This window comes from Anolis sagrei, chromosome 1 (genome assembly GCF_037176765.1).
Source record: "Anolis sagrei isolate rAnoSag1 chromosome 1, rAnoSag1.mat, whole genome shotgun sequence".
In the NCBI taxonomy this organism is placed as follows: Eukaryota; Metazoa; Chordata; class Lepidosauria; order Squamata; family Dactyloidae; genus Anolis; species Anolis sagrei.
Window position 1 is genome coordinate 194,799,967 of NC_090021.1, and position 25,423 is coordinate 194,825,389.

At 39.5% G+C, this 25,423-nt stretch overlaps 2 protein-coding genes across 2 annotated transcripts; one reads left to right on the forward strand and one right to left on the reverse strand.

Annotated features, from left to right (window-relative positions):
* Positions 1 to 1,378: 1,378 nt before the first annotated feature.
* METTL5 (methyltransferase 5, N6-adenosine) lies at positions 1,379 to 10,241 on the forward strand. The gene is made up of 8 exons (XM_060778789.2): positions 1,379 to 2,466; positions 3,950 to 4,073; positions 4,520 to 4,634; positions 5,708 to 5,889; positions 7,381 to 7,463; positions 8,072 to 8,123; positions 9,035 to 9,084; positions 10,136 to 10,241. Exons 2-8 carry the CDS (start codon positions 3,965 to 3,967, stop codon positions 10,199 to 10,201), a joined length of 657 nt encoding a protein of 218 aa, XP_060634772.1. The 5' UTR covers positions 1,379 to 2,466; positions 3,950 to 3,964; the 3' UTR covers positions 10,202 to 10,241.
* On the reverse strand, positions 10,137 to 25,416 carry SSB (small RNA binding exonuclease protection factor La). Its single transcript, XM_060778775.2, has 12 exons — positions 25,297 to 25,416; positions 21,077 to 21,151; positions 20,228 to 20,331; positions 18,984 to 19,158; positions 18,331 to 18,438; positions 18,143 to 18,243; positions 16,949 to 17,020; positions 16,820 to 16,862; positions 14,637 to 14,777; positions 12,552 to 12,738; positions 11,249 to 11,371; positions 10,137 to 10,339 (listed from the first exon to the last, which is right to left on the reverse strand). Exons 2-12 carry the CDS (start codon positions 21,146 to 21,148, stop codon positions 10,239 to 10,241), a joined length of 1,227 nt encoding a protein of 408 aa, XP_060634758.2. The 5' UTR covers positions 21,149 to 21,151; positions 25,297 to 25,416; the 3' UTR covers positions 10,137 to 10,238.
* Positions 25,417 to 25,423: the final 7 nt, after the last annotated feature.

Genomic DNA, 25,423 nt, shown 5'->3' on the forward strand with positions numbered 1-25,423 from the left:
AAATCAAGAAATAGTTTTCTAAGACCTACAGAGACTCTCTGGAACACCTCAGCAAGCAAGAGTCCAAAAGTGGCAGGCTCAAACCCAGAACCTCAATCAATGGCTGATACCAAATGAGAGGAGCCCCCGGTGGCGCAGTGGGTTAAACCCCTGTGCCAGCAGGACTGAAGACTGACAGGTTGCAGGTTCGAATCCGGGGAGAGGCGGATGAGCTCCCTCTATCAGCTCCAGCTCCTCATGCGGGGACATGAGAGAAGCCTCCTACAAGGATAATAAAAGCATCAAATCATCTGGGCGTCCCCTAGGCAACGTCCTTGCAGACAGCCAATTCTCTCATATCAGTAGCGACTTGCAGTTTCTCAAGTCGCTCCTGACACGACAAAAAAACAAAAACAAATGAGAGAGAGACACACACACACACCACCACCACCCCACCCCACCCCCACCCCCAGATTTACAAAAGACTGGGCGACTTGGAAGGCGCTGAACAGACTACACTCTGGCACCACAAGATGCAGAGCCAACCTTAAGACATGGGGCCACAAAGTTGAATCCACGACATGCGAGTGCGGAGAAGAGCAAACCACTGACCACCTGCTGCAATGCAACCTGAGCCCTGCCACATGCACAATGGAGGACCTTCTTGCAGCAACACCAGAGGCACTCCCAGTGGCCAGATACTGGCCATGAGATACAACTGTTTTGGTTCACTCCTGACACGATAAATTTTAAAAAAGCTAGATTATATGGCAGTGTGGACCCAGATATTCCAGTTCAAAGCAGATATTGTGGATGATTTGCCTTGGTATTCTGGGTTATACAACTGTGGGGCCTTCCACACAGCCCTATATCCCAGAAAATCAAGGCAGGAAATCCCATATTATCTGAGTGTGGACTCAGGGCCCTTCCACACAACCCTCTTTTCCAGAATGTCAAGGCAGAAAATCCCACAATATCTGTCTTGAACTGGGTTATCTGAGTGCACACTCAGGTAATGTGGGACTTTCTGCCTTGATATTCTGGGATATACAATAGGGCTGTGTGGAAAGGCCCCCAAATAACCCAGTTCAAAGATATTGTGGGATTTTCTGTCTTGATAGTCTCGGATATAGAGCTGTGTGGAAGGGCCCTAGGCCCTTCTGCACTGCCATATAAAATCCAGATTATCTGCTTTGCAGAAGGGGGCCTCAGTTGCCATATAACCCATTTCAGGGCCCTTCCACACAGCCCTATATCCCAGAATATCAAGGTGGAAAATCCCACGATATTTCTTTTGAACTGGTTATGTGAGTCCACTCTGCCATATATCCCAGTTCAAAGCAGAAAATGTGTGATTTTATTCATCTGTGTGGAAGTTGCTTTGGAATACAGAATGAATAACATTGTACTGGATTATGCAAATCTGTGCCACCATGTAATCCAGTTCAATGCAGTTCACCTGCATTCTGAAATTTCACTATATGGCAATGTAGAGCCAGCTAATGGCCCCTTCTACACTGCCATATAATCCAGATGATCAAAACAGATAATCCATATTAACATCTTTGAACTAGATTATATGACTCTACACAACCGTATAACCCAGATAAGAGCAGCTAATCTGGATGTTATATGGCAGTGTAGAAGGTGTCCCTGTAACAGCAGCCATAGGGCCCTTCCACACAGCCATATAACCCAGAATATCAAGGCAGAAAATCCCACATGTTCTGATTTGAACTGGAATATATGGCAATGTGGACTCAGATAACCCAGTTCAAAGCAGATATTGTACTCAGAAGTGAAACCCAAGGAGTTCAATAGGAGTTTCAGTGGGCCCTTGGTATCTGCTGGGGCTTGATTCGAAAGCTCCCATTAATATCAAAACCCGTGGATGTTCAGGTATGGAATGGCATTGGAAAATATTGTCCCTGATGTAAGCTGGAGAAATCAAGGTTTGCTTTTTGGATATTTTTAAGAAAATGTTTTCATGCTATGGGTGGTGGAAACAGTGTATACAGAATCTATGGATATAGAGGGCTGACTGCTCCCTAGTAATATTTCCTTAGGACGTGGGTTACAATTTCAGACTCAGGCCCCATCTACACTGCCATATAATTCAAACTGAAGCTGCATAATATGATCAGTGTAGACTGCTATAATGCAGTTTAACTGTATTGAAGTGTATCAAAGTGTGTTATAAGAGTCTGCACTGACCACATAGTGCATTTTCAAGCTGCATTATATGGCAGTGTAGATGGATCCTCGGATCCTGTTTGTTTCTTCGATAGACCTGCATAGAAATGAGCCACAGCAATGCATAATCCCTTGGTTCGCTGTTCCTCCTGCCTCCATGGGGGGGCGCAAGTGCAGCCAGAGTTTGCTAGAGAGTAACTTAGGAACCAAAAGCGAGGCGCTGTGTTTCCCTTCCATGCAGAGGATTGTGTAAGTCACTGCACAAAGCGGAATTGTGGTGGAGCTGCAGCAAAGGTAAGGGGAGCTGGGAATGCTTTCTGAACTGTATATGCTGTATTTGGAGGCATAGCTTTGAGGATGCTTTCACGTTTTGCTTTATTTCACACATATGCAGTCCTGTACGCACTTACTTGGGGGGAAATTACATCTTACTCCTAAGGGCTGAGAATTAATATTCATCAGGTTATAGTCTCCCATTTCCAGCCGTGAAAGGTGTATTTACTCTGTAGAATTAATGCTGTGGAATCATAGGTATTGTAGTTTTGCAAGGTCTCTAGCCTTCTCTGCCAAAGAGTCCTGGTGCCTCACCAAACTACAACTCCCAGGATTGCATAGCTTTGAGTCAGGGCAGTTAGAGCAATGTCAAACTGCATTTATTATACAGTGCAGATGCACCCTTAGACTTTGTAACCTTCTGCCATACAGATTATCTGAAATGTTTGGGACCAGGAATTATTAGGATTTCAGACTTTTTTGGATTTGAATATATGTATTTGATTATACAGATACTAAAATCCAAAATGTTGTGAAGGTGGGACCCAAGCCTAAAGATGAAAATAATTCATATACAACTTCTGTCAGAGCTTCCAATCATGTCATGTTGACATGCATCATTTTGTGGTCCCTTCTACACTGCCATTTAAAATCCAGATTATCTGCTTTGACCTGGATTGACCTGGATATGGCAGTGTAGACTCATATCGGATAATGTGGATTATCTGATATTATAATCTGGATTACATGGCAGTGTAGAAGGGGGCTGAGACATAATTGAGTTTTGTTAGCAAAACAAAGGTTAAACAAACCCCTTACATGAGGCGCAGACACATACATAAATTTGAATTATAAAATGTATGGGGACACAACATATCTCATTGAAACCTTTCATGTATATGTTTTAAAATATATGATTTACTGCTTATTTTACGTGGGGGTTTCTTGTTTCACTTGCATGATACACCTACATATTGCAGTTGACACATTAACTGTTTTGCAAACCGCCCTGAGTCGCCCTCAGGCTGAGAAGGGCGGTATAGAAATATAGTGAATAAATAAATAAGACAGTTTGGAAAGCTCTGCCTTATACACATAGCCTAAGCTAACTTTATATGCAATGTGTTTAATTATGTGCATGAAACTAAATGTGTGTACATTGAACCATCAAAAGGCAAAGGTGTCAGTTTCCACTGTGTGAACAATTTCCAATTTTGGAGGATATCAGATTCTGGAATTCCAGATAAGGGATGCTGAGTTTGTAATGTGTTCTTGATTCACCATCCCATACTGTCAGTGTCGCGAATTAAATGGAAGGATAGGCAGTAGTATTCTGTGTTGGGTGCTGCAATATCTTGCCTTTTAATTTTAATTTTTGTGCTCACAGTTTTCTACAACACTGTTGAAAATAAGAAGTAGGGAACACACAGTAGAAATAGGAACACTGGGTTTGGGCCCAATATTTTAATTCCTTTGCTTATTTATAACAAACATATCTTTTCAGGCTTAAACTATAAGCATGAAGAAATTAAAGCTGAAAGAACTTGAAAGCTGCCTTCAACAAGTTGATACTTTTGATGATCCAAAATTACTGCTTGAACAATATCCAACAAGGCCACACATTGCAGGTAAATCTAATTACTCTATTTATTCCCCAAATAATATAAATCTATCCTATTAAATGTTACCAGCTAATTCCAAAATCTACACTTTATCTGAATGCAGCCACACTGTTTTTGAGGTTTCCCTGTAATAGTCATGAATGTTAAGAATTTAACCAATATTCCTGAAATAGATATCTTAAAGGAGTTTGTAGGTTTGTTTCCTAGATATTTTGTCTTGCAGCATGTGGTATGCATCGCTCGTTTGAGCCTCTGTGATTTCAGTGAAAATTGGTCTTATCAACTGCAAAGCCAACTGATATTAAGAAGTCTTTGGGTGTCAACTAGATGTTAATTTTAGTCGGAGTAAGGGAAGGGGATCGGATCAGATCACCTTCAATTCATTTCAGTTTTCTTATACACTTCTGTGTTTGCTCTGATTTTGATGATAATCCTCCATCTTCTTCCTCCAGCATGTATGCTTTATACAATTCACAATACGTTTGATGATATCGAAAACAAGATAGTTGCAGACCTTGGGTGCGGTTGTGGTGTCCTGAGCATTGGAAGTTCCATGCTGGGTGCAGGGTAAGTTGCCTTATATCCATGTTCATCTCCCTTTCTTAAAATGATAACATGGGCTAAAAGTAGTTGTATTTCTGTAAAAGAAATGTGACTAGAAAGACTTAATGAAACCAGTCATCTCATCTCCTGGAGCTTATCTATGATGTGCCAGGAAACGGGGGGATCTCACCTCCTCGCGTATCATTTGTATGTTCCAGGAGGCATGAAGGGAGGCCTAATGGCAGCACAGTACATTTTTAACCATTTCTAGGGCTTCGGTGGAGGGATGGATACCATCCCCACAGTTACCGGGATAGTATGTAGCCACTCCACTGGGAAAGCCTTTGGTGGGGTGGCTTAAAACCCTTCAGAGCAGGTTTCTTAAACCTGCTCCAAAGTGGGTTTAAGTGTTGTCTGAAAGTGCCCTGAATTTCAGGGGAAGGCAAAGCCACTCTGAATAAAACCTTTCAAGAAAACTCCATGATAGGGTCAGAAATGAAATGAAGGCACACAACAGCTATTGAATTCAAATTTAGAGGTTAATCTTCTAGCTTTGTTAAGATGTATACAGTTTAAAAGTTACTGCATGCATCATTGGCTGGGATGGAAAATACAGGCATAAATGGCATGCTCTTTATCAGGCATGCTCAAACTGTGGCCCCTTAACTGTTTTAATCTCCAACTCCCAGGAGCCAAAACAGCAGGAGGGTTGAAGTTTGAGGATACCTGGTCTTTAGCATCTTTTTTCTGGTTTGAGTAGAATGCACACCCCTGTGTTACTCAGAAATATGATCAGAAATATATGCCATATAAACCAGGTTGCACAGTATGGGTAATCTTCCTACGAAGAAAGTCCCTTGGAAATAGATGGGAAATGTCCTTCTGTGTTGCCTCTATTTTTGTAATCGTTAGAGGATGTATTAGGTTTTCAGCTTAGTTCAAACATTTTTTTTTCCTTTAGCACAAAAATATTCAGAATTGCATCAAACCTACAGATATTTAGTATCATACTGATATGCTTAGTAGCATATTTCATGCAGAGTGCTACAGTATGTCTTAGTATAGATTCTGTTATTATTTTTACTGTCTTTTCCCAGGTTATGTATAGGATTTGATATAGATCCCGATGCCCTAGATGTATTTAGCAAGAATGCTGAAGAATTTGAGCTCACAAATATTGATATGATTCAGTGTGATGTCTGTTCCCTGCCTGACAAAATGCCAAAAACATTTGATACAGTTATTATGAATCCTCCCTTTGGAACGAAACACAATAAAGGTACGTGGTCTTTTCAGCAATGAAAAATAATCTCATCCCGGAGTTCTTTCCAAAGCTTTCCTTTTCACAAGGCAATGCACCTTCCTTTCTAGTAACAAAATAAATAGGGACGAGGAAGCCCTGAGGAATCTTAAGTTGTTCAGGGTCTGTATCCACAAGAAGTCACTCAACTGAACATTTTGTCAGACTACACTTCTCAACTTCTACTTTTTTCTGATAAAGGGAGTGAACAATATTTGGCCCTCTCCATTTTGTTGAACATTAATTCTCCTGACAGCTCACCAAAAGTTGCTCTCCCATGTCTTCGTGCCTAGTATAAATATTTTTGGCTTTGCTTCTAGATTGAAAGACTGTACCACCAACTTGCTGTCTTTACAATCTCTCACCATCTCAGTCTTCTCTTTTCCAGGCACAGAAACCCAACTCCTACTTGTGTCATTCTCCACACCTCTGTTACCACTGTGATTCTAACAGAGTTCTGTGTTTCTGAAGCAGGGAATCTAGAAACTAAACCAAGGATTAAGCCAACTTAAAGAAATAGTTTCCATATCTGAGTCATAATTCTACTTGTTGGTGCAACAGACAATGTTTATTTTTAGTTGGAAAAATAAACAGGTTATATCACTTTTGCTTGCATTTCTAGTCCCCAAAAGCTCCTCCTTGCTTTTCCAGTTTTGTGTCAGCTTTGAATGTTAATGTTTTTTGTTCTTTCCAAATTATTGTTTATTTATTTATTTATTTACTTTGCTTATATACCGCTGTATCTCAAGCCCGAAGGCGACTCACGGCGGTTCACAAACAGTAAAAACAGTATTGACACTAGGTTTAAGACAAATGCTTCTGGCACCCCAAACATATATTTTTCTCCCCAGTTATGCATCCCCCATATCCAAGTGAGAAAAGTACCATGATTTCCTAAATTATCCCAGTGTGTTACAAGTCTTACTATATTATATGTATGTCATATATATGTATAAGACAACTCCCCAATTGTTCAACACAAAATACAGAGTTAGGGATATACTTGCCGTTTAAGAAGACTCTGCATTTCATGGACTCTGAAGGATTTCCATGAATTCTAGTCTGAGAGGAGTTTGGATTCTGCACACTTTCAGCTTGCCACTAACTATCTTATCAGTTCTGATTGTGTTCTTGCTACTTTTGTTGAAGAAGAGAAACCTAGCAAAGCTAAACATTCAGATTTACTTCATTTTACTGGTTTTACAATTGTGAAAATGCAGAGGGGCAAATCTAAAAAAGTAAAACAGTGCTTTCCAAACAAAATAGAATTGTCCAAAACTGACAGCTATCCTGAAGACTAATACAAAATTTAAAAACTGTTATTGTGACAGTTAATAGTCCTTTTTAATAGTCCTTTTAATAGTCCTTTTAAGACTATTAAAAAGATATAACCTGTGTATGAAAGACAATTGCCATGTTGAAGATTACCAAATAAGTCTTAAGATTAAAACAAGTATTTTATTTTCATAGGCATGGATATGGCTTTTCTGAAGACAGCGCTGCAGATGGCAAGAACAGCTGTATATTCCTTACACAAAACGTCAACCCGGCAAGTACGTCTTTAAAGTTTTTCTGCTTTTCTATTTATAGGGACCAGGAGGATCAGAACATGATTTGGAGATTACAAACTTATAATACAAACATACCTGGTTTGCTGCAGTCATTGAGGTTTGAGATTATGCTATGTACTCACATATAAGACATTTTAGTAAAACAAAATAATAAACCAAAAAATCCATGACTAGGTGTAAGTGAATCATCTACTTCTTTGAGTAGAGTGCTGCAAGTTAAGAATTTAGTCCATCCCAGAAGAACCTAAAAACACTGACCCTCTTTACTGCCATGGGGCCACTTCTGGCCTTGATGAATACCTAGGTGGGGAAATGGCCAGGGGTGGCTGGTCCTTCAAGGGAACATTGGTGCTTTCCTCTCTTCACAGAATGACTCTTGGCATACCCACGAGCCATACCAAAATCCATTTTTACCCCAGAAGCTGCCCTCGACTTAATATATGCAGTATTTCTTTTTTATGATTGGAGGCATCCTATTAAAAGCAGAAAGCAGGGAGGTTGGTATCATCAACTGCTTCAGTTCAGAAGAGGCTGTGCCTATTTTGCTGGTGTCAAGATGCCCATTAATTACTCTGCACTTTATTGCTCAGCATATTCAGAAGAAAGCAGAGGAATGGAAGGTGAAGATGGAAGTTTTAGCAGGTAAGAACTAGCTGGTAATATTTAGACCAGCCTTGAAGCCATATGATAGTATTCCTTGCCATGTTTTGGCTTAGATGGGATTAAAGCCCAAGAAAAGTTGCTCTGAGGAAGTAATTATATGATTTTGTGTGTGTCAGGAGTGACTTGAGAAACTGCAAGTCGCTTTTGATGTGAGAGAATTGGCTGTCTGCAAGGACATTGCCCAGGGAACGCCTGGGTGTTTGATGTTTTTTACCATCCTTGTGGGAGGCTTCTCTCATGTCGCTGCATGGGAAGCTGGAGCTGACAGAGGGAGCTCAACCCGCTCTCTGTGGAGTCGAATCGCTCAACTGTCGATCAGCAATCCTGCTGGCACCCATTGCGCCACCAGGGGCTCAAATTATATGATAATTTATTGAAACAAGCCAAATAGCTATTATATAGTTACTTTGAAAACACAAGTTGTTTTTATTAAGGCTGTTCCAGAGTATACATTACTCCTGAGTTTTTTGGAACTTGCAAGTCAAAAACATGCTTGAAAATAATATTGTAAAAGCTACATAGATGTTCATTTGAATATGCTATGATCTAGGAGCTGAGAGTGTTCAATGTTGTGAAGTATCTACATTTTAGAAATTGGCCCCACTAATTTTTTGTTGAACAAGACACTGTAGGTAGATTTCACCTGCACCATGGGCAAATGTTATGTTCTCATTCTCCAATAGCACGATGTAAATGTTTCCACATCCCCAAAAACATTCAAGTAGGAAAAGCCTATCTGATTGCACTAGAAATCATGCTTCCAGCTTAAGTTGCTTTGCTTCATTGCTACCCTACTGCCTTTGCAGCTTACCTCAGATGGTACCATTGTGCTTGATGGCCTTAAAGTGCACATCACTTGCAGCTTAACCATTTTTGTTTCATTTTTAAAGAACTGAGGTATGACCTACCAGCATCATACAAGTTTCATAAGAAGAAATCAGTAAGTATTCAACGACATCTGAGCAAAGCGTATGTGCGTGAACAACTGCAAGGAACATCTGGAGGGCTCTCCGCATGTTTTTGGAACACTTTTTCATCAGTCCTACTCAGGGCCCTTCCACACAGCCGTATAATCCAGAATATTAAGGCAGAAAATCCAATATGTACTTTGAACTGGGTTATTTGAGTCCACACTGCCATATATTCCAGTTCAAAGCAGATTTTATTCAGCTGTGTGGAAGGGTCCCCAGTGGATAGGAAGGAGTGATGGGAATTGTAACCCCACAGCTGAAGAGCTGCATGATTCCCATCCCTACCTTGAAAGAGTGGTGGTGCCATAAGTAAGTATAGGACTTAAAGCAATCAGCACCTGCACCAGTAGTGTAGGTAGTGTCAAGGGATTTTAATGGTAATGATTTAATTTTGAAAGTCCCTACTGATGCATGATTTTTAAAACATGACCATGGGCACAACTACTTATAGCGGATTTTTTAATAGGATACAAATCTGGTATGCTTACCATGCCAAGCATTGGTATATGAACAGTAACTGAAAGAAACTCAGGCTGAGATAATTCAGTATTACCAATTATCGATTTACTAATGGTGTATAGTTGTCTTCATATATATATATATATATATATATATATATATATATAGACACCCTTTGTTATTATGGTACAAAGGAAAAGTAGATCCATTGAAGATATAACTAAGACAATATTGGAAGTTATTTCAGAACGGAGTAAGGTGACTATACACAGTTGCTTTCTTTCCTTTTTAGTCCATCTGTCTTCCATGAATCTCTAAGTGATGATGCAATTTCATACATTAGTTGCTCCACTTCTAGGATGCAATAGTTCACAGAATTCTAGTATTCAGTATGCTGAAGAGCATTTCACACAACTTTTGTACCCAGTTGAATGAAGGGAGTCCATTTCTTGAGCCTTTCCTTTTAGTCTTACTGGAAAGTTAACTTGGAAAAACTGCATGTTAAAATAAGCAAGGATCCCAAGGAAAGAATCTCAACTGATAAATGTTCTTTGACTGCAGGTGGACATCGAGGTTGATTTTATTAGATTCACTTGTGACAAAAAGATGAATGGAGGAATGACATAAAACTTTTTTAGAAGAATAAAAAAATCTTTTTGGAGTGCTATTCCATATCTTCATCTCCATTTTCTGTTTTTATCTGCTTCGGGGCAGGATCTTCAGGGGTGACATCTGCAAGTGGCCTTTTCTTTGGACTTGCCGGCCCTACAAAATCAAGACCACACTTGGATGTATTTTTTTAACATTTATTGCAATAGGACAAGTAAAGTGCTAAATTAATATATAGTTCAATTTCAGAGAAGTATATCATATATGTGTTGTCGAAGGCTTTCATGGCCAGAATCACTAGGCTGCTGTGAGTTTTCCAGGCTGGATGGCCATGTTGCAGAAGCATACTCTCCTGATGTTTTGCCCACATCTATGGCAGGCACCCTCAGAGGTTGTGAGGTCTAAGAATGTCTACCATAGATGTGGGCAAAACGTCAGGAGAGAATGCTTCTGGAACATGGCCATACAGCCTGGAAAACTCACAGCAACCTAGTATATCAAATATGCTCCCATATTGGGACAAAAAAGTCATTTGATGCCATCATTAAGGAATGAATATGACCATGAAAAAGACCCTTTGGTTTTCTGGGGAGGTGGGGTGCTGTTTGATTTAGAGTCCAGATTTTAAAGGGCTTTTTTCTGTGAAAGAACCTACAGGAAAGGCCTATAAAAACTAAATATTCCCCAACTGATCCGCACAATGGACTAAATTCTTCTCATGAAGTAGGAGGAAGAGAATGAAATAAAATACTGCAATTTATTATTTTCCTTGTCGAGCTCTTTGAAGAATGGTTTGAGCTGCTATCAGGATTGTTAAATTTCTGAGAAGAAATATTTTGATAAGACATTTGGACAATCGAGCTAAAAAGTGAAAAATTAGATGCATCGTTTCCCCTCTGTATCGTTGCATAGGAGGAATGACATAGTCAGAGACATCAAACTATTACTGGGGGGGGGGGGGGGGAGAGAGAGAGAGAGATCAGGATAGACTCTTTTATAGTCACACTCATTGCTATATCCAATGCATCTATTTAGAAGTTAATGCCAGTGAAGAAAACAGCCCACCTTTTGTATTATTGCCTTCAGCCTCCTCTTCATCTTCACTCTCAAATTTTGTTTTCTTGCCTTGAAATTTCACTTTTTTGTCTTGTGCTCCTTGAGATCCCTTGTTGTATTTAACTTTACGACCTGTCAAGCACAGTATATACAATTTAGAACACTGTATTGTCAAAGGCTTTCATGGCCAGAATCACTGGGTGGTTGTAGGTTTTTTCGGGCTATATGGCCATGTTCTAGAGGCATTCTCTCCTGACGTTTCGCCTGCATCTATGGCAAGCATCCTCAGAGGTAGTGAGGTGAGGTCCTCACTACCTCAGAGGATGCTTGCCATAGATGCAGGTGAAACATCAGGAGAGAATGCCTCTAGAACATGGCCATATAGCCCGAAAAAATCTACAACAACCAAATTTAAAACACTGTTACTCCGCTTTGGGGAATTTATTGCCATTCATCTCATTTTTTTCAATCTCAGAATTAAGATGGAAAGCTACTTTAGGCAGAGTCAGAGCACTGGTCCAATTTATTCAGTATTATTTGCATCAGATCAGCAACTGCTCTCAATAGATTCATGGCTATATTTGAAGAGAGATTGAACCAGGCTCTAGTTGTACTGCTGAACAATTCCCAAACATGGTCAAACAATCAGACTAAACCTCACAAGTAGATATTTTCCATGGCTTCAAAATACAGGGCCTGGGGCATTTTGCCCATTTGGCTGCCAACACTGAGAAATCAAGCTGTCTTGATGCACACGAGCCAGCTTTAGGATTCCAATGCCACTTTTATAATCTAAACACTCATGTCTTTCAGATTCCTTCATTATAAAGCTTTCAAATATTGTGTATAACTGCTCCAGAATCATCATTTCTCATGATGATATCAAAGCTTTAACTATGATATAGCCAGTTTTACCACCATGTCTTTAGCTCTATCCCAGTGGTTCTCAACCTGGGGTCCCCAGATGTTTTTGGCCTACAACTCCCAGAAATCCCAGCCAGTTTACCAGCTGTTAGGATTTCTGAGAGTTGAAGGCCAAAAACATCTGGGTACCGCAGGTTGAGAACCACTGCTCTATCCCTTTTACATTCAGAATCTGCTACTGTTCCAGTACTGGTTTTCCCAACTTTTACCTCCCTCGGTAGCCAGCTACTATTACTGCCTTGGAACAGCAATATACAAATAATGGCCCTTCCACAGGCCATTGACAAATATAGAAATGGGCCTGCAGTCCCTCTCTTGAGCAGGGCCATGATGCCTAGCTCTTAAGAATGCCAACACTGATACCTAAAAATTAAAAGGGAAAAATCACCTTTTCCTTGCCTTCTATTTAGCAATTCTTGCTGTTCGTCCATAATTTTTTTCAGTGCTTCTCTTGCACCATCTCCTTCAATCACTTCCCATGTAACATCTTTGCCTCGCAGCTGTAGACTGCCATCATTTGCTTCTTTGGCTTTGTCTAGTATTTCTTTTGCGTTACTCTTGAACAGGATAACTCCCTATATGGATAAAGACAATTTGAATCAATATAGGAAGCATCCACCTTGCTTTCAGCAGCTGCTCTAAAATTAAGAACTGCCTCTCCCATCCCCAAGTAGTCACAAAATAATGACTTCCCATAGATTTGCAGTGTGGCGCACAAGGGGCTGGCAGCTGAATGTTGCCAGTGATTTCGGATCAACAAAAGTCAGGCCATTCCACGAATGTTCATCTATCCTACTTGATTTCATTTCTTTAGTGAACGTACTCTGCATATCTGGGGATATGGCAACTCCTTGCTATGGGATGCATGCATGAGTTATTATTCACAAATGATTCAATCTTGTGCAGCATTTTCCATTTGCTCTGAAAAGAGATTCTTGGCTCTTTGAAGCTATGAAATAATTTTTACCAGCATCTTAACAAAATGTAGTTATTTATGATCAAGGTATGGTCATGCTTTGGGCTGCATGGCCTTCAGTTGGTTGGGTGAACGGAAGTTATGCTGTTTTGGGTGAACGGAAGTTATGTTTCCAGTTCCAGATGTCTCAATTGTTTGGGTAGATTCACTGTTTGGGGTTAAATAGTTGTGCCCCAGAGAGAAATTTTTAGTGAAGAAAGCACCTTTAGGAGCTGAAAGTCTTTGAAGGGGTCACACAGATGGCCCCTGACCGCCCTGCAGTTTGTGTGTCCCCTTGCTATTGAGGAACACCAACTGCAATGCAATGATATATAAATATGTGATAAATCCATGGCCTGGATGTAGTGATGTGCTGGTGCTGCACTACCAAACAGGCTTCCCTTTTCTCTTGGAACCCTCAGCCTCATCAATAGCAGCTTCCATGGGTCTCCTAGCCCTTTGAAACTTTTTGGGGAAGTGCAGATCCACACAACCACAATCTCCCAAAAAGAAACAGTTCAATCAATATGTGTCCACTTTTAAACCTGTGTGTTTATCATACATCTGTAACCTGTGGACCTCCTTATATCGACCATAACTGCCATGCTATAGGCAGCATAGCCAGTTGAGAACAATGAGTCAAACAACATTTCCCATCCATGACTGAAGATTTCTTAGCTATTAATTATTGTATATACTTGAGTATAAGCAGAGTTTTTCAGGCCTTTTCTTAGACTGAACCCCCCCCCCCCCCCCCAGGCTTATTCGCTAGTCAACGTTATTTATTATTTTACTCTGTTATTATTATTTTTATTACATTTATGATTTACTCTATTATTATATTTACATTATTTTACTCTATTATTTTTATTACACTTATTATTTTTCTCTATTATTATTATTACTTATTTTACTCTATTATTATTACATTTATTATTTTACTCTATTATTGGAAGGATATGTAAGCACATTTACATTTAAGACAGAATAATGGTTTAATCAGAGTTGGACAGTCTTATCTTTAAAAAGAGTTTTATGTAAATATTCATAAAAATTTACCCTACTGATGCCTCAATTAATTTAATTTTATTGGTATCAATTTTTATTTTGAAATTTATCGGTAGCTGCTGCATTTCCCACCCTTGGCTTATACTCGAGTCAATATGTTTTCCCAGTTTTTGCGGTAAAATTAGCCACCTCGACTTATATTCGGGTCGGCTTATACTCAAGTATATATGGTAATCGCTCACTACAATTCAATTTCTAATTCTACCTATTATCCAGAGTCCAGCAAGCTTTACATGCAACATTTTGAAGGTATCTCAGAGGAACAAAACCAATGAAAAATTTAGAAATTACACATTTTCTATTATGGTTTTCATCATTGTAAATCTGACACAAAAGAATGGCTATAATAGGAAGCAATGTTCTGAACCCTAGAAACTCTTTTTACAAAAACATTTGCTCCAACTGCTTCATATCTTATCCACCCCAAACACTGAAGCAATCCAACCAGACCTCTTTTGCGCCCCGGACAAAGCTTATCCATTTGATTTCGCCATGATCAGAAAAAACTGAATGGAGATCTTCTCGACAAGTCTGATCTTCCAGGTCTCCGAAGAATTTCAACAAGTATCCCTGTGCTTCCTGCAGGGATTTCTTTAAAGGAGGAAAAAGATTATTTTAGATAAACCAGAAACATGTTCCCATTATTAACAAAGCTTCAGTAGGATAGATAATCTTAAGGCTTCCCAGGACTTCAATAAGGAGACAGATGCAATCTTGGGGCCAAGTTGCCATGAAGTCAGTCCCTGATGGACAGATAGGCATATTAGTCACACTTGTGTGGTAGAAGAGAGCAAGGGCATGTGCATCTCTTGGTCTTTCACACCATCCCCTCTCTTGGGAAGAAGTCTGAAGATGGGAGCCTTCTTTATATGCACAGGTGATGTGAAACCAAGGAGTGCAAAGAAAAAGAATCCTTTCTCTGCTTTCATCCATACCTTAAGAATGACGTGAAGGAGTTTCCCTATCACGATACAGCCAGCCTTCCAGAATACCTAGGGTTAGTAGCACATGAACCACCTCCCTTACTAAAGCGGGGAAAACATGAATAGTACCATAACTTTTAAACCCAAGACATGGTATTAATCAAATCTATGAATCAAACCCACAAAGGTTTGGCTGGCTTTCTTCACATCTGCCATGGAAGCAGGTGGGAAAGAAGAGCATGGAAGTAATTACAAATTGTTCCTTATCATTACTTCCCCAGATAACTCAGATATAACTGCATTATATTATGATTTCACACCTTTTTAATGCGTTTAGCCATTTCGAAAGTTAGAGCACTATAGCTTCATTACATGATGGCTGATGAATAGTGAATGGTACAAGGGTTGCCACTTCGGGCTTTGATGTGGAGCAGTGTGTTCTGTAGCTTGTGTACATCTCTTAGAGCAGAGGTTTCTAAACATAACTTCTCAGATGTTGTTGGACTTCAATTCCCATCTTGCTCAGCTATAATAATAATAATAATAATAATCCTTATTTAACTTGCCTTGGGCACATTATCTCATCCAGAGTAGTAATTGCATCAATTTCAGTTGATGGGATATGAAAATGTGGGCAAAAAACATCTGCAGTGATGTGGCTTACTATCAGTATTTTTGACATTGGAACGGAGGGAATGGTAAATGTTTCTTTTTATGAGGAAGTAGTGCTGGCTATGATCATGTGACCATGAGTTTCATTTTATGGCCATGCTGGTTTGGGATTCTGGATTAAACTTCAAAAAGTAACTTTTCCGAGTTCTGCTCAATCTTAATTAAAGTAGTATCACTAGGGGCTGTTAATCAAACTATACAACTCATTCATGGCTAAAAGCATATAGCCCAAATCAAAGGACTACTGTGAGCCAGACGTGGTGTTTTTAAATGTCCCTGAAACGGTATCATTGACGCGAAGCACAATTCAAAAGTAACTAAAATAATTAGTTTGTACTTATTTTTTAAAAATTCAAATTCTATATAAGCATATTCAATCCATGATACAGAATACACCTATATTCTGGAGAGCAATTTTAGCCTAGAAGTTTAACGTATTAACTAGGAAAAGGGTTATTAAGACACTAATGGAAGTAGGCATCTTTTCCGTGCTTGGCTGTGAGTTTTCATGTATATGACCTCCTTGTAAAAAAGAAAAGATTGTCAGTTGCTAACCCTCATTCTTAGACTACCCAAGTTTCTATGTCAGTGTTTTCCTTCTCTGTAACAGTACATCGCTTAATGAGTACAGGAAGGCAAATTTGCCTTCTCTGTCCTGCTCAAATGTAGTCCCAGCAGGTTCATAATAAGCACCTATAAAGAGCAGTGAAAGGTGTCTTAAATTCCTAAACACATCTCAAGTCCACCTGCAGAGAAAAGGAGCACTGTATTGATTCTTCATACACTCCAGATGGAGCCCGGGCATAAAATGGCTTTAAATCTACAGTCTATAGCACTGGTATCATTTGGCTGAAACCAACGAGTTGAAGCTTTTCCATTTGCCTCCTTGTTCTATCTAGCCCAGGACAGCAAAGCCCAGACCAGATAATTGCTTTCCAAGTCTTTATTCTGCCACTGTTTCTTCTGGTTACACAGAGGCAAATAAACAGAAACACTACCAAATGGATTACAGTGTCAATGAAATCAAGGAGTAAGTACCATTTCGGCATCTTCTGCTTGCTTCTGTTTCTCTTCCTTCTCCCTGTTACAATAAGATAATGAAGTTAGGCAAGCAAACTTTGGTAAATACATAGAGATACTAATTTCAAAATTAAGCCTCCTTCTTACTGTTTGGCTTTTGCTTTTGCTTCCAATTTGTGCTGTCTTCTGTTTTCATTCTTCTTTACAAAGTAATCTTCCCTACAAAAAGTATAAAATATAATTAAACCAAACAATATAGAACCATGGTAGCCATCCCTAGCTGAACTATGAAGCAGGCTACCAACCACCAATCTCAAACATGGCTCCACTAGCAATTATTGTTGACAGAAGGCTATGTCCTCTTCTTACAGCTGACCATATTTCCCTTTAAAGCATGATTAGACCCATTTTCTCTGCACTGAATCCCCAAATTCTCAAACAGCAAACACTTGTTGCTCCTATTTGTTTTGAATCATGACTGATAGCAAAGGGCAGAAAACACTAGATTCTAGCATTTGATGTAGTGGACTATACAAAAGTGCATCTACAAAGATTGTTTCTATCATGAAATGTTCAAGAAAAAGACACTGCACCTGGTGAAAGGCTGTTGCCAAGACAAAAGGAAGAGAGCGTTAAGCAAGACTTCACACTCGTCCTATTAGCCATAGTCAGTCAGGAAATATCCTGTGCTGAACTCAGTGCTACTATACATTCATAACTGCACACTGGTTCCCATGTGGAGAAAGTGCAAGCAACAAGTTCTCTTTGTACATGTCCATAAGAACCATCTGCATAAGCTTAGCCTATTTAGAAGAATATTCTGGAATGCCCTTCTCTCCCATCTTCTAGATCACTGATAAGTGTTTTCTTCCATTTTTCCTGTGACATACTAATCAGTCTTTGGAATACCAAGTAAGTTAAACTGGCATCTTTTCTACATTTGATACCTAGTAACTAAATCCTGTAAGATTTTTTTTCACAAACTTTGTTGATATAATACCTGAAATATAACTTGTGGAAAAATAAATGGGAATGGGGACAAGAGGTCAGAATGTAACTGAAATCTACATTCATTCACGTATGTAATGGACATTACTTTGGTTCAATCTCCATTTCTCAAAGTGATGCTTGCCGTAGAGATATTGCAAGGACCAAATGGGACACATGCATTGTCTTCATGGAAGAATAAAAACCTATGAAGTGTATGGAAGGAAACCTATCTAGTAATGTACAGGTGTTTGATGTACCAAATGATGAAAAAAACACCCACCCTACCGTACTTTTTATTTAGTCCTTATCAAAGCACTACCAATTCAGATGTTTAACTAAAGTCACACTCACTTGGAAGCAATAAACAGCTCTGTGTCTTTGTACTTCTGGTTTGGAGTCTCGACAAATGCCTTGGCAGATTCAACAGTATCAAATACTACAAATACGGATCCCTGGATAAAGAAAAGTGTTTAATTATCTCAGTGGAATTGTTCTTTCCAATAAATTAAAGCTGGCAAAGGTCTGTTTAAAAGAGTTACCTTGAATGTTTTCTGAATTGTCTTTCTCATCTGAATATTTTCTACTTTGGCTTTTGAATCTATCCATTCTTTGATATCATCTAGAGTTGTATCTACTGGAAAGCCTTTCTGGAAAAAAAGCATTTAGATAATTTGTATACTTAGTATCGTACAAATACCACCATCACACCAACAAAATCATCATTTTATTATTTTGGGCTGTTAGCAATTTAAGATGGTATACCGCTACTGAAATGCCCACTGAACATTATTACTGTAAGGTAAAGAGACCAATACTCACAGGTACCAAGAAAAGTGTTTCAAGTACTTAGGCCCGGTCATTAAAAATTCAATTTTAATATTATGCAAAATAACATTATAAAAATAATTTTCATACTGTATTTTTAAAATCTTGGAATTTCCTGAAAATGTATTTGGGCTCTTTGCTGTATCACAACTTGTTCAGCATCATCAGTTGTATCCTACAAGGAGCTGGACAATTTTCTGGAAGGACAGGGAAATGCATTTCCATTCACAAGGCAGTAAATGACATGCATAATCTTTGGTAACACACAATAAGTGAAAAATGGCACTATCATAACATTTTAATTTTCAAGTGCCCCTGTAGACACAATGTTTGAAACATGCTGCAATAGAATTTCATTTTCACTTACAATATACACAGATCTGTTTTTAACTGCATTCCTGTATTGCTCTGTTACTTCAGGCTGCGGTTTGTTTGGAGACCTTCGAATTTTAGTCTTTTCTTCACTAACTTCTATAAGCCCAGTCTTTGATTTTTTTAATGCCGCCACTATTACATCAAAGTCTTTTGTAAGGCGATTTAACCTACAAAGGAAAGTAGCAAAGAGAACACAGCATGCTTGGTTGAAAGTATTATCAGAATTAAATATAAACACAGAATGAAGCTTAGACTTAGAACCCACCCCCTATTTAAAATGCTGAGCTTAGAGAAGATAAACATCAGTTTCCTCCTTTCTGTAGCCACCCGTTTACTGAAAATGTGGCAGTTATTCTCTCCCGCTATAGTCTTTCTGTCCTGTCCTATTTTTGTTCATGAGCCTTAACTTCAGAAGTTTGGGAAGGAGTAGCCAGTTTATTAGGAAAACAAAAAGTTTCACTTCTATTTCTATGGACTTCCTTAAAGATCTATGCATTGAATCAAAGCCCTCCTCTTATAGCCATTCCCTAAAATAAACAATTTAGGAACAAAGAAATGTGCCCTTGAGGATCAAGCTTGTAAATATGACCCATCAGTCATTCCAGTAGATAAATATTTAAGATAGGCAAATATGGATATTTTACTTTCTATCCCATGGAGAGACACTGTACTTCCAAACAATGAAAAGTTCTTGTATCTGGTAAGTTCTGAGTATATAAACCATAGTATTCTCACTTAGGAAAAATTGTGCTGTGTATTTTGGTACCCTACAACAGTGGAATCAGACATTGCTTCCCGTGCTTTCTACCCCATGTGGCAACAATGGCCTGCTCATTCCAGAGGGTTCTGTAGTCCTTTAAAAGGGGTTTCTAGTTTGTAGAGAGACCCATCGTTCTGAAGGAATGACTAATGTTCACCAGACATATCCTAACCTTAGTGTGCACACAGGCATAAAAAAAGGCAAAAAAAGATAGCCTTGGTTCCCACAATTATTTCCTTAAGCAAATGTCATTTCTGAAGGAGGACGACCACAGGGACTGCATACATGGTCTGTGCCCCTAGGGTAGCATACATCTACTGCTTGCTACTGCATTCAATTGGAACACATGTTTTCTAAACAAAAAATATTCACATTTTTATGGCAGAGTTAAAAATAAATCCACTTTTAAATGTATATTTTGTTTTTGTTTTTCTTCCAACAAAGTCATGAGCGCACAATTTGGGCTTTAGATTTACCTGTTGAATTTGATTAGTGTTTCTAAAGTCACCCAGCCATCATCCAGTTTGATCTGCTCCTGAAGAAATTTGTCTCGTGGTAAATTGTAATCGCCAAAGTAGTACTATAATGGAAATCAAAGTAATATAAATAATAGAACCACAATGACAACATCCCGTTTCTTTACTTGCCATTTTCCATCCCTTTAATGAATGAAATCATTTCTTAGTCTTTTATCTGCATTTAAAGTACATGTACAAATAAAAACCAGTGTTTTTGCAAATATTTTTAAATATTGTAAGTAACATATTTTAAGGCATATGGTTTAGGTTGAGGTCTGGTAAATTACCAGCAAACATGGCAATACCAACACTGTCAACAAGATTTTAATTGGTCTGTACCCAGCATGCTCTTTCCACCCACAGATAGATCTTTTCTGCAAGCCCACATATTCATCATGCAAAATCGCTGGAGGAGGAGAGGGGCTTGAAAATAGGCATATACAGTCAGCCCTCTACATTCATTGGTGTTAGGGGCACTGTTTTAATCAAATTCATGAATAATCAAATCTGCAAATGCAGAAGGGCAACTGTATAACAAAAGAAAGGTGTTTGTTGATGATCTCAAGAGTTTGGGGCAATGTTGTAGGAAATCCACTACAAATACTGTAGAACTATAGCTATATTAGGTTTACAAATGAGACCACTCTTCTCTAACCTAGCACTCTACAGACTTGTTGGACTACAAATACTATAATTTCCAGAGAGTACAGGCATGCTAGTTGAGGCTTACAGTCCAATATGTAAAATGAAGGTACAGGCTCCCATACGCATTCTATGTAATGTTGTGCTTTCCAGGAATATTCATACCTCAATTTGCTGGCACACCTTCATTTCTAAATCAGACATGGTTTCACTGTCTCCATTTTCAGCCATTTTCATAATCTGTAATCAAGAGTACAATTTATCAATACTGGAAATGGAAATGGTTATAACCACTTTCAAAACATTGGTTCCATCACTGAATTGTGGAACACTAGTCTTTTAGAAGTGTAGATGTTTAGAAACATTATATCCACTATTCCAATGTGTGTAACCATTCAACCCCATAAAAGAGGAAAAAGGGGAAGGTGGCTCAGTACCTATAGGCCCACTCTAGATGAAACTAAATTTTCCAAGACTCTGCAAAGTTTGCCCCAAACTAAATACTGTATATCTAAATATGTGTCAATTTGACTTGTTCTAATTTTGGAAATAGCACAGAATCAAAAACCAAGCAAAGGCAACTCAGAAGTCAGCCAGTATTTGGGTATCCATCTGCAAAACTGGGGCTCAATGCACTTATAAGGAAGTCAACTAGGTAAGAACATAGATCTCCTACCATCTGAAATAAGGAAGTGCAACCAATGATGAAAAGATTTTCTTAACAGATAAAGATCTTGTTTGGTGAACAGGTGGTGAAACCACAACAGCAGCAACAGAACTTATTTATGGATCATTATTGATAGAAATGAAATTGATAATACCAAAGAAGGATAGGCACCTCCCCCTCGTTTCTCGCCCGAGAAACACTTTTCAAGAACATAAGTAGAGAATGCAGGTGTTTGGCTGCAATTTCCATCACCCTAGAAAATGGTGAATGGTGAAAGATGATAGGGATCCATTTCAGAATAATTGAGAGGGCCATGTATTTCCTGTTTCTGATCGAGAACCTCTCTAGTTCACATGCTAGTATGAAGATTGTCCACATGTAATGCAAGGGAATGATCAAACATAATCATTTGAAATGTGTCATCCATTTATCACCTGAAGACCAGGGACCCTTTCACACAACACAATTGTAATGCCATGATTCCACTTTAACAGCTATGCAAGCATCCTATGGAAACCTGGGGTTTTTAGTTAAGGAAGGGGTACTAAAATTCTCAGTGAGAGCTCCAGAGCAGTGTAATTCAAAGTAAAGGTTCCTTGACTACTGCAGTATCCTAAGCTATTGGCTACCAGTTTCTGAAAAACTCCAGAGCAAAAAAAAAACAAACAAAAACCCTCAATGGGTATGTTCCAGTCTCTGGCCCATGGGAGGGGTTATTTGTCCCCCACATAAAACAGTCTCAAAAGCATTGCTTTATAGAGCCTCCAAACTAAACATCCCAGGATCCCAAAGGAAACAGCTATGGCTAGAAGAGTAGAACCATGCTGTTATAATTCTGCACAGAGTAATTAAAATATGTGTATAAGGTGCATGTGAAACATAAATGAATTCATTTTTAGCCTTGGATCCTATCACCAGGATATATCACCATGTATATGCAAGTACAGTTAGCCTCCAAGTTACAAACAAGATAGGCTCATGAAAATGAACAAAATCTGGCCACCAGTATTAAAAATCTCTAAAACCAGGACAGTAAATAAAGAGCAACACTAACATAAACTGAGGAATTTCAGACAAGAAACAATCAGGGCCAGCTGAAACCTCCCAACAAAGGATCCAGCCAGGCTTTGAAGCTGCAAGGCCATTCGATGCGAAACAAGGTGGACAACAGCAACATTAACACTTGCCTTCAACAGACAAGAGTTCTTTCTCCCACCTGGACATCCCACAGATATATAAACATCACTTGCCTAGTTTCCAATATATCTCACAACCTCTGAGGATGCTTGCCATAAATGTGGGCGAAATGCCAGGAGAGAATGCCCCTGGAACATGGACATACAGCACAGAAAACTCACAGCAATCCAGTGATTCTGGACATGAAAGCCTTCATCAAAGCATTCTGTAGGTTTGTCATTAAGTTGAATTGTATGCAAGCCAGAACAGGCACATTTTTAAGTGTAACACCAGCCATATGGATAACCCTAGCTATCCAACTAATATCTATCTATCTATATAAATAAATAAAAATGTATAAATAAAAGTGCACATATATATGTTGGATAGCATAGGGTTAACACCCCTATCACTTCACTTTCTGTCCCTGTGATAATTAGATGTTGGAAAATTTGGCTTGTTGTGGAAACAAGGATTGGGGATACAAGCTTCAGAGAAGACCCCTTTACCCCATGATAATTTCAGAGTTAATTTCCTTTCCAAGGTGTAGATTTCTCTCCCTTCCTGTTGTCTAACCCCCGTTCTTGACTGTGAGTCGTTTCTAACTCGGATGCCTGTCATTTGGGGACTGCTTGTATTCCAAAATCAGATCTATGGAACACTTCAGGTAAAGGATAGTGACAGAGAAGGATATATTGTGCTGCCGAGCACAATTCAAAGTGCTGGCTTTAGCCTATAAAGCTTTAAATGGTTCTGTTCCAGCTTACCTGACTGAATGTATCTCTACCTAGGAGTTTAAGATCATCTGGGGAGGACGTGCTCTCAGCCCTGCCTTCTTTGCAGGCACAACTGGCGGGGACGAGACAGGACCTTCTCATTGGTGGCCCCTCAACTGTGGAACTCCCTCCCAAGGGATATTAGATCGGCCCCTCCACCCCTGAAATTCTACAGAAAAGTTAAAGTGTGGCTTTTTGGACAAGCCTTTGGGAACATAGTGCAATAAACACGGAACTATGTGAAATCGAATACTGGAATGGCATAGTCAGTGGTTCTCAACCTGGGGTCCCCAGATGTTTTTCGCCTTCAACTCCCAGAAATCCTAACAGCTGGTAAACTGGCTGGGATTTCTGGAAGTTGTAGGCCAAAAACATCTGGAGACCCCAGGTTGAGAACCACTGGCGTAGATGATGTTTTTGGACAACGAGGCTAATAGTCAAGGTAGTGGTTTTATATGTTTTTAATGTATGCATTTTATCATTCTGTTTTAAATGTTTATTGTAATTTTTACATTGCTTTAATGACATTAAATAGCGGCCTATGTTGTAAAGCCGCTTTCAGTCACCTTTGGGTTCGAGAAAGGAGGGACAGAAATATTGTAAGTAAATATTAATAGATATATTAATAGATTACTGTTGGCATTGAATGTCTAATACAATATAAATGGGTTCCTGAATGAGGTGCATACAACAAAAATACCACTATATAAGATAAACAATAATCAAGCTCAACACACAGTTATATAAACATGCTACACTGTTTAACTTCACAGTGACAATAAACAATATCATGCAATTTTTTTGGTACAGTCGTATCTTCTTATGAGTAGCTTGTAGATGAACCGTGTTGCAACTATGGTATTTAATGGATATGTTCAACAAATATTGTTGTAATAAGAAGGGTGAAGACTTAACTAATTTCTTTGAGTACATTTCAGTATAAGATGTTCTATATGTATACAACTGTAGCAAAATATTGATTCGTGTATTAATTTCAGTCCACCAGAAGGTGGCCTGAAGTAGGCCGAACCCGGTCTTGGACGGTTCATCTACAAGCTACTCATAAGAAGCATGTTTATATAATTGTGTGTTGAGCTTGATTATTGTTTATCTTATATAGTGGCATTGAATGTCTGCCATTGTGTATTTTGTTGTGAGTCCCTTTGGGGAGATATGGCGGCCTATAAATATTATTTCATTTCATTTCAAGGAAGCACTAGCCATCCAACTGAGTCATACAGCTCTGAGAGCCTGCCTTCAGGTGGACTTATTTATGGTGACCTCACAGGGTTTGCTTAGGCAGGGATGGAATAGTCAGAGGTGGCTTTGCAGTCCCTCCTTCCCCTGGTTTTTTGATAAAATAATGGAAAGGCTGCCATGATGTTCGCACTCGTGTGTGTGTGTGTGTGTGTGTGTGTGTGTGTGAGAGAGAGAGAGAGAGAGGATTCCTTCCACGTGTTCGGCGCGTGCAAACCAATCCCTGCCCTTGAGAAGCCCTGCCTCGGAGCCACACTAGAGACCTGTTCGATTAATATGAAGGGGAGACAGTGAAGAAGGAAGCCCAGGGCGTTCAGCCTTCCCCACTTTCCCGCCGCCGGGATTCCTGCGTGGATAGGCTCTCGCTGCCCCTCTAGGCCCCGCCGCCCCTTGTTCCCACGCGGAAAGGCCCTCCACAACCCCACAGGCCCCAACGGAAGGCGAGAGGCCTGCCCGCCCTTTCCCCCCTCCCTCCAATACGGGCCCGGGTTGCCAGGCAACGCACCCACCTTCTCTGAAGGAGAGGGAAGGAAACGCCACGCGCCGCCGTTGTTGCTCCTGCTCTCTTCCGGCGCCTCTGAGGCCTCTAGGCCGCTTCCACTCTCAGGACGGCCCCTCGGTCACCCAGCAGCCACT

What these genes read in the sequence shown, in the direction of transcription:
- SSB (XM_060778775.2), bottom strand. Translation starts at nt 21,148, where the DNA reads ATGAAAATGGCTGAAAATGGAGACAGTGAAACCATGTCTGATTTAGAA. An exon ending in CAATTCAGAAAACATTCAAG is followed by an intron (nt 18,244 to 18,330) that starts GTAACTCTTTTA and finishes TTCTTTATCCAG; the next exon opens with GGATCCGTATTTGTAGTATT. An exon ending in TGAAGGCAATAATACAAAAG is followed by an intron (nt 10,340 to 11,248) that starts GTGGGCTGTTTT and finishes TTGATTTTGTAG; the next exon opens with GGCCGGCAAGTCCAAAGAAA.
- METTL5 (XM_060778789.2), top strand. Translation starts at nt 3,965, where the DNA reads ATGAAGAAATTAAAGCTGAAAGAACTTGAAAGCTGCCTTCAACAAGTT. An exon ending in GAAGATGGAAGTTTTAGCAG is followed by an intron (nt 8,124 to 9,034) that starts GTAAGAACTAGC and finishes TCATTTTTAAAG; the next exon opens with AACTGAGGTATGACCTACCA. An exon ending in AGTTTCATAAGAAGAAATCA is followed by an intron (nt 9,085 to 10,135) that starts GTAAGTATTCAA and finishes CTTTGACTGCAG; the next exon opens with GTGGACATCGAGGTTGATTT.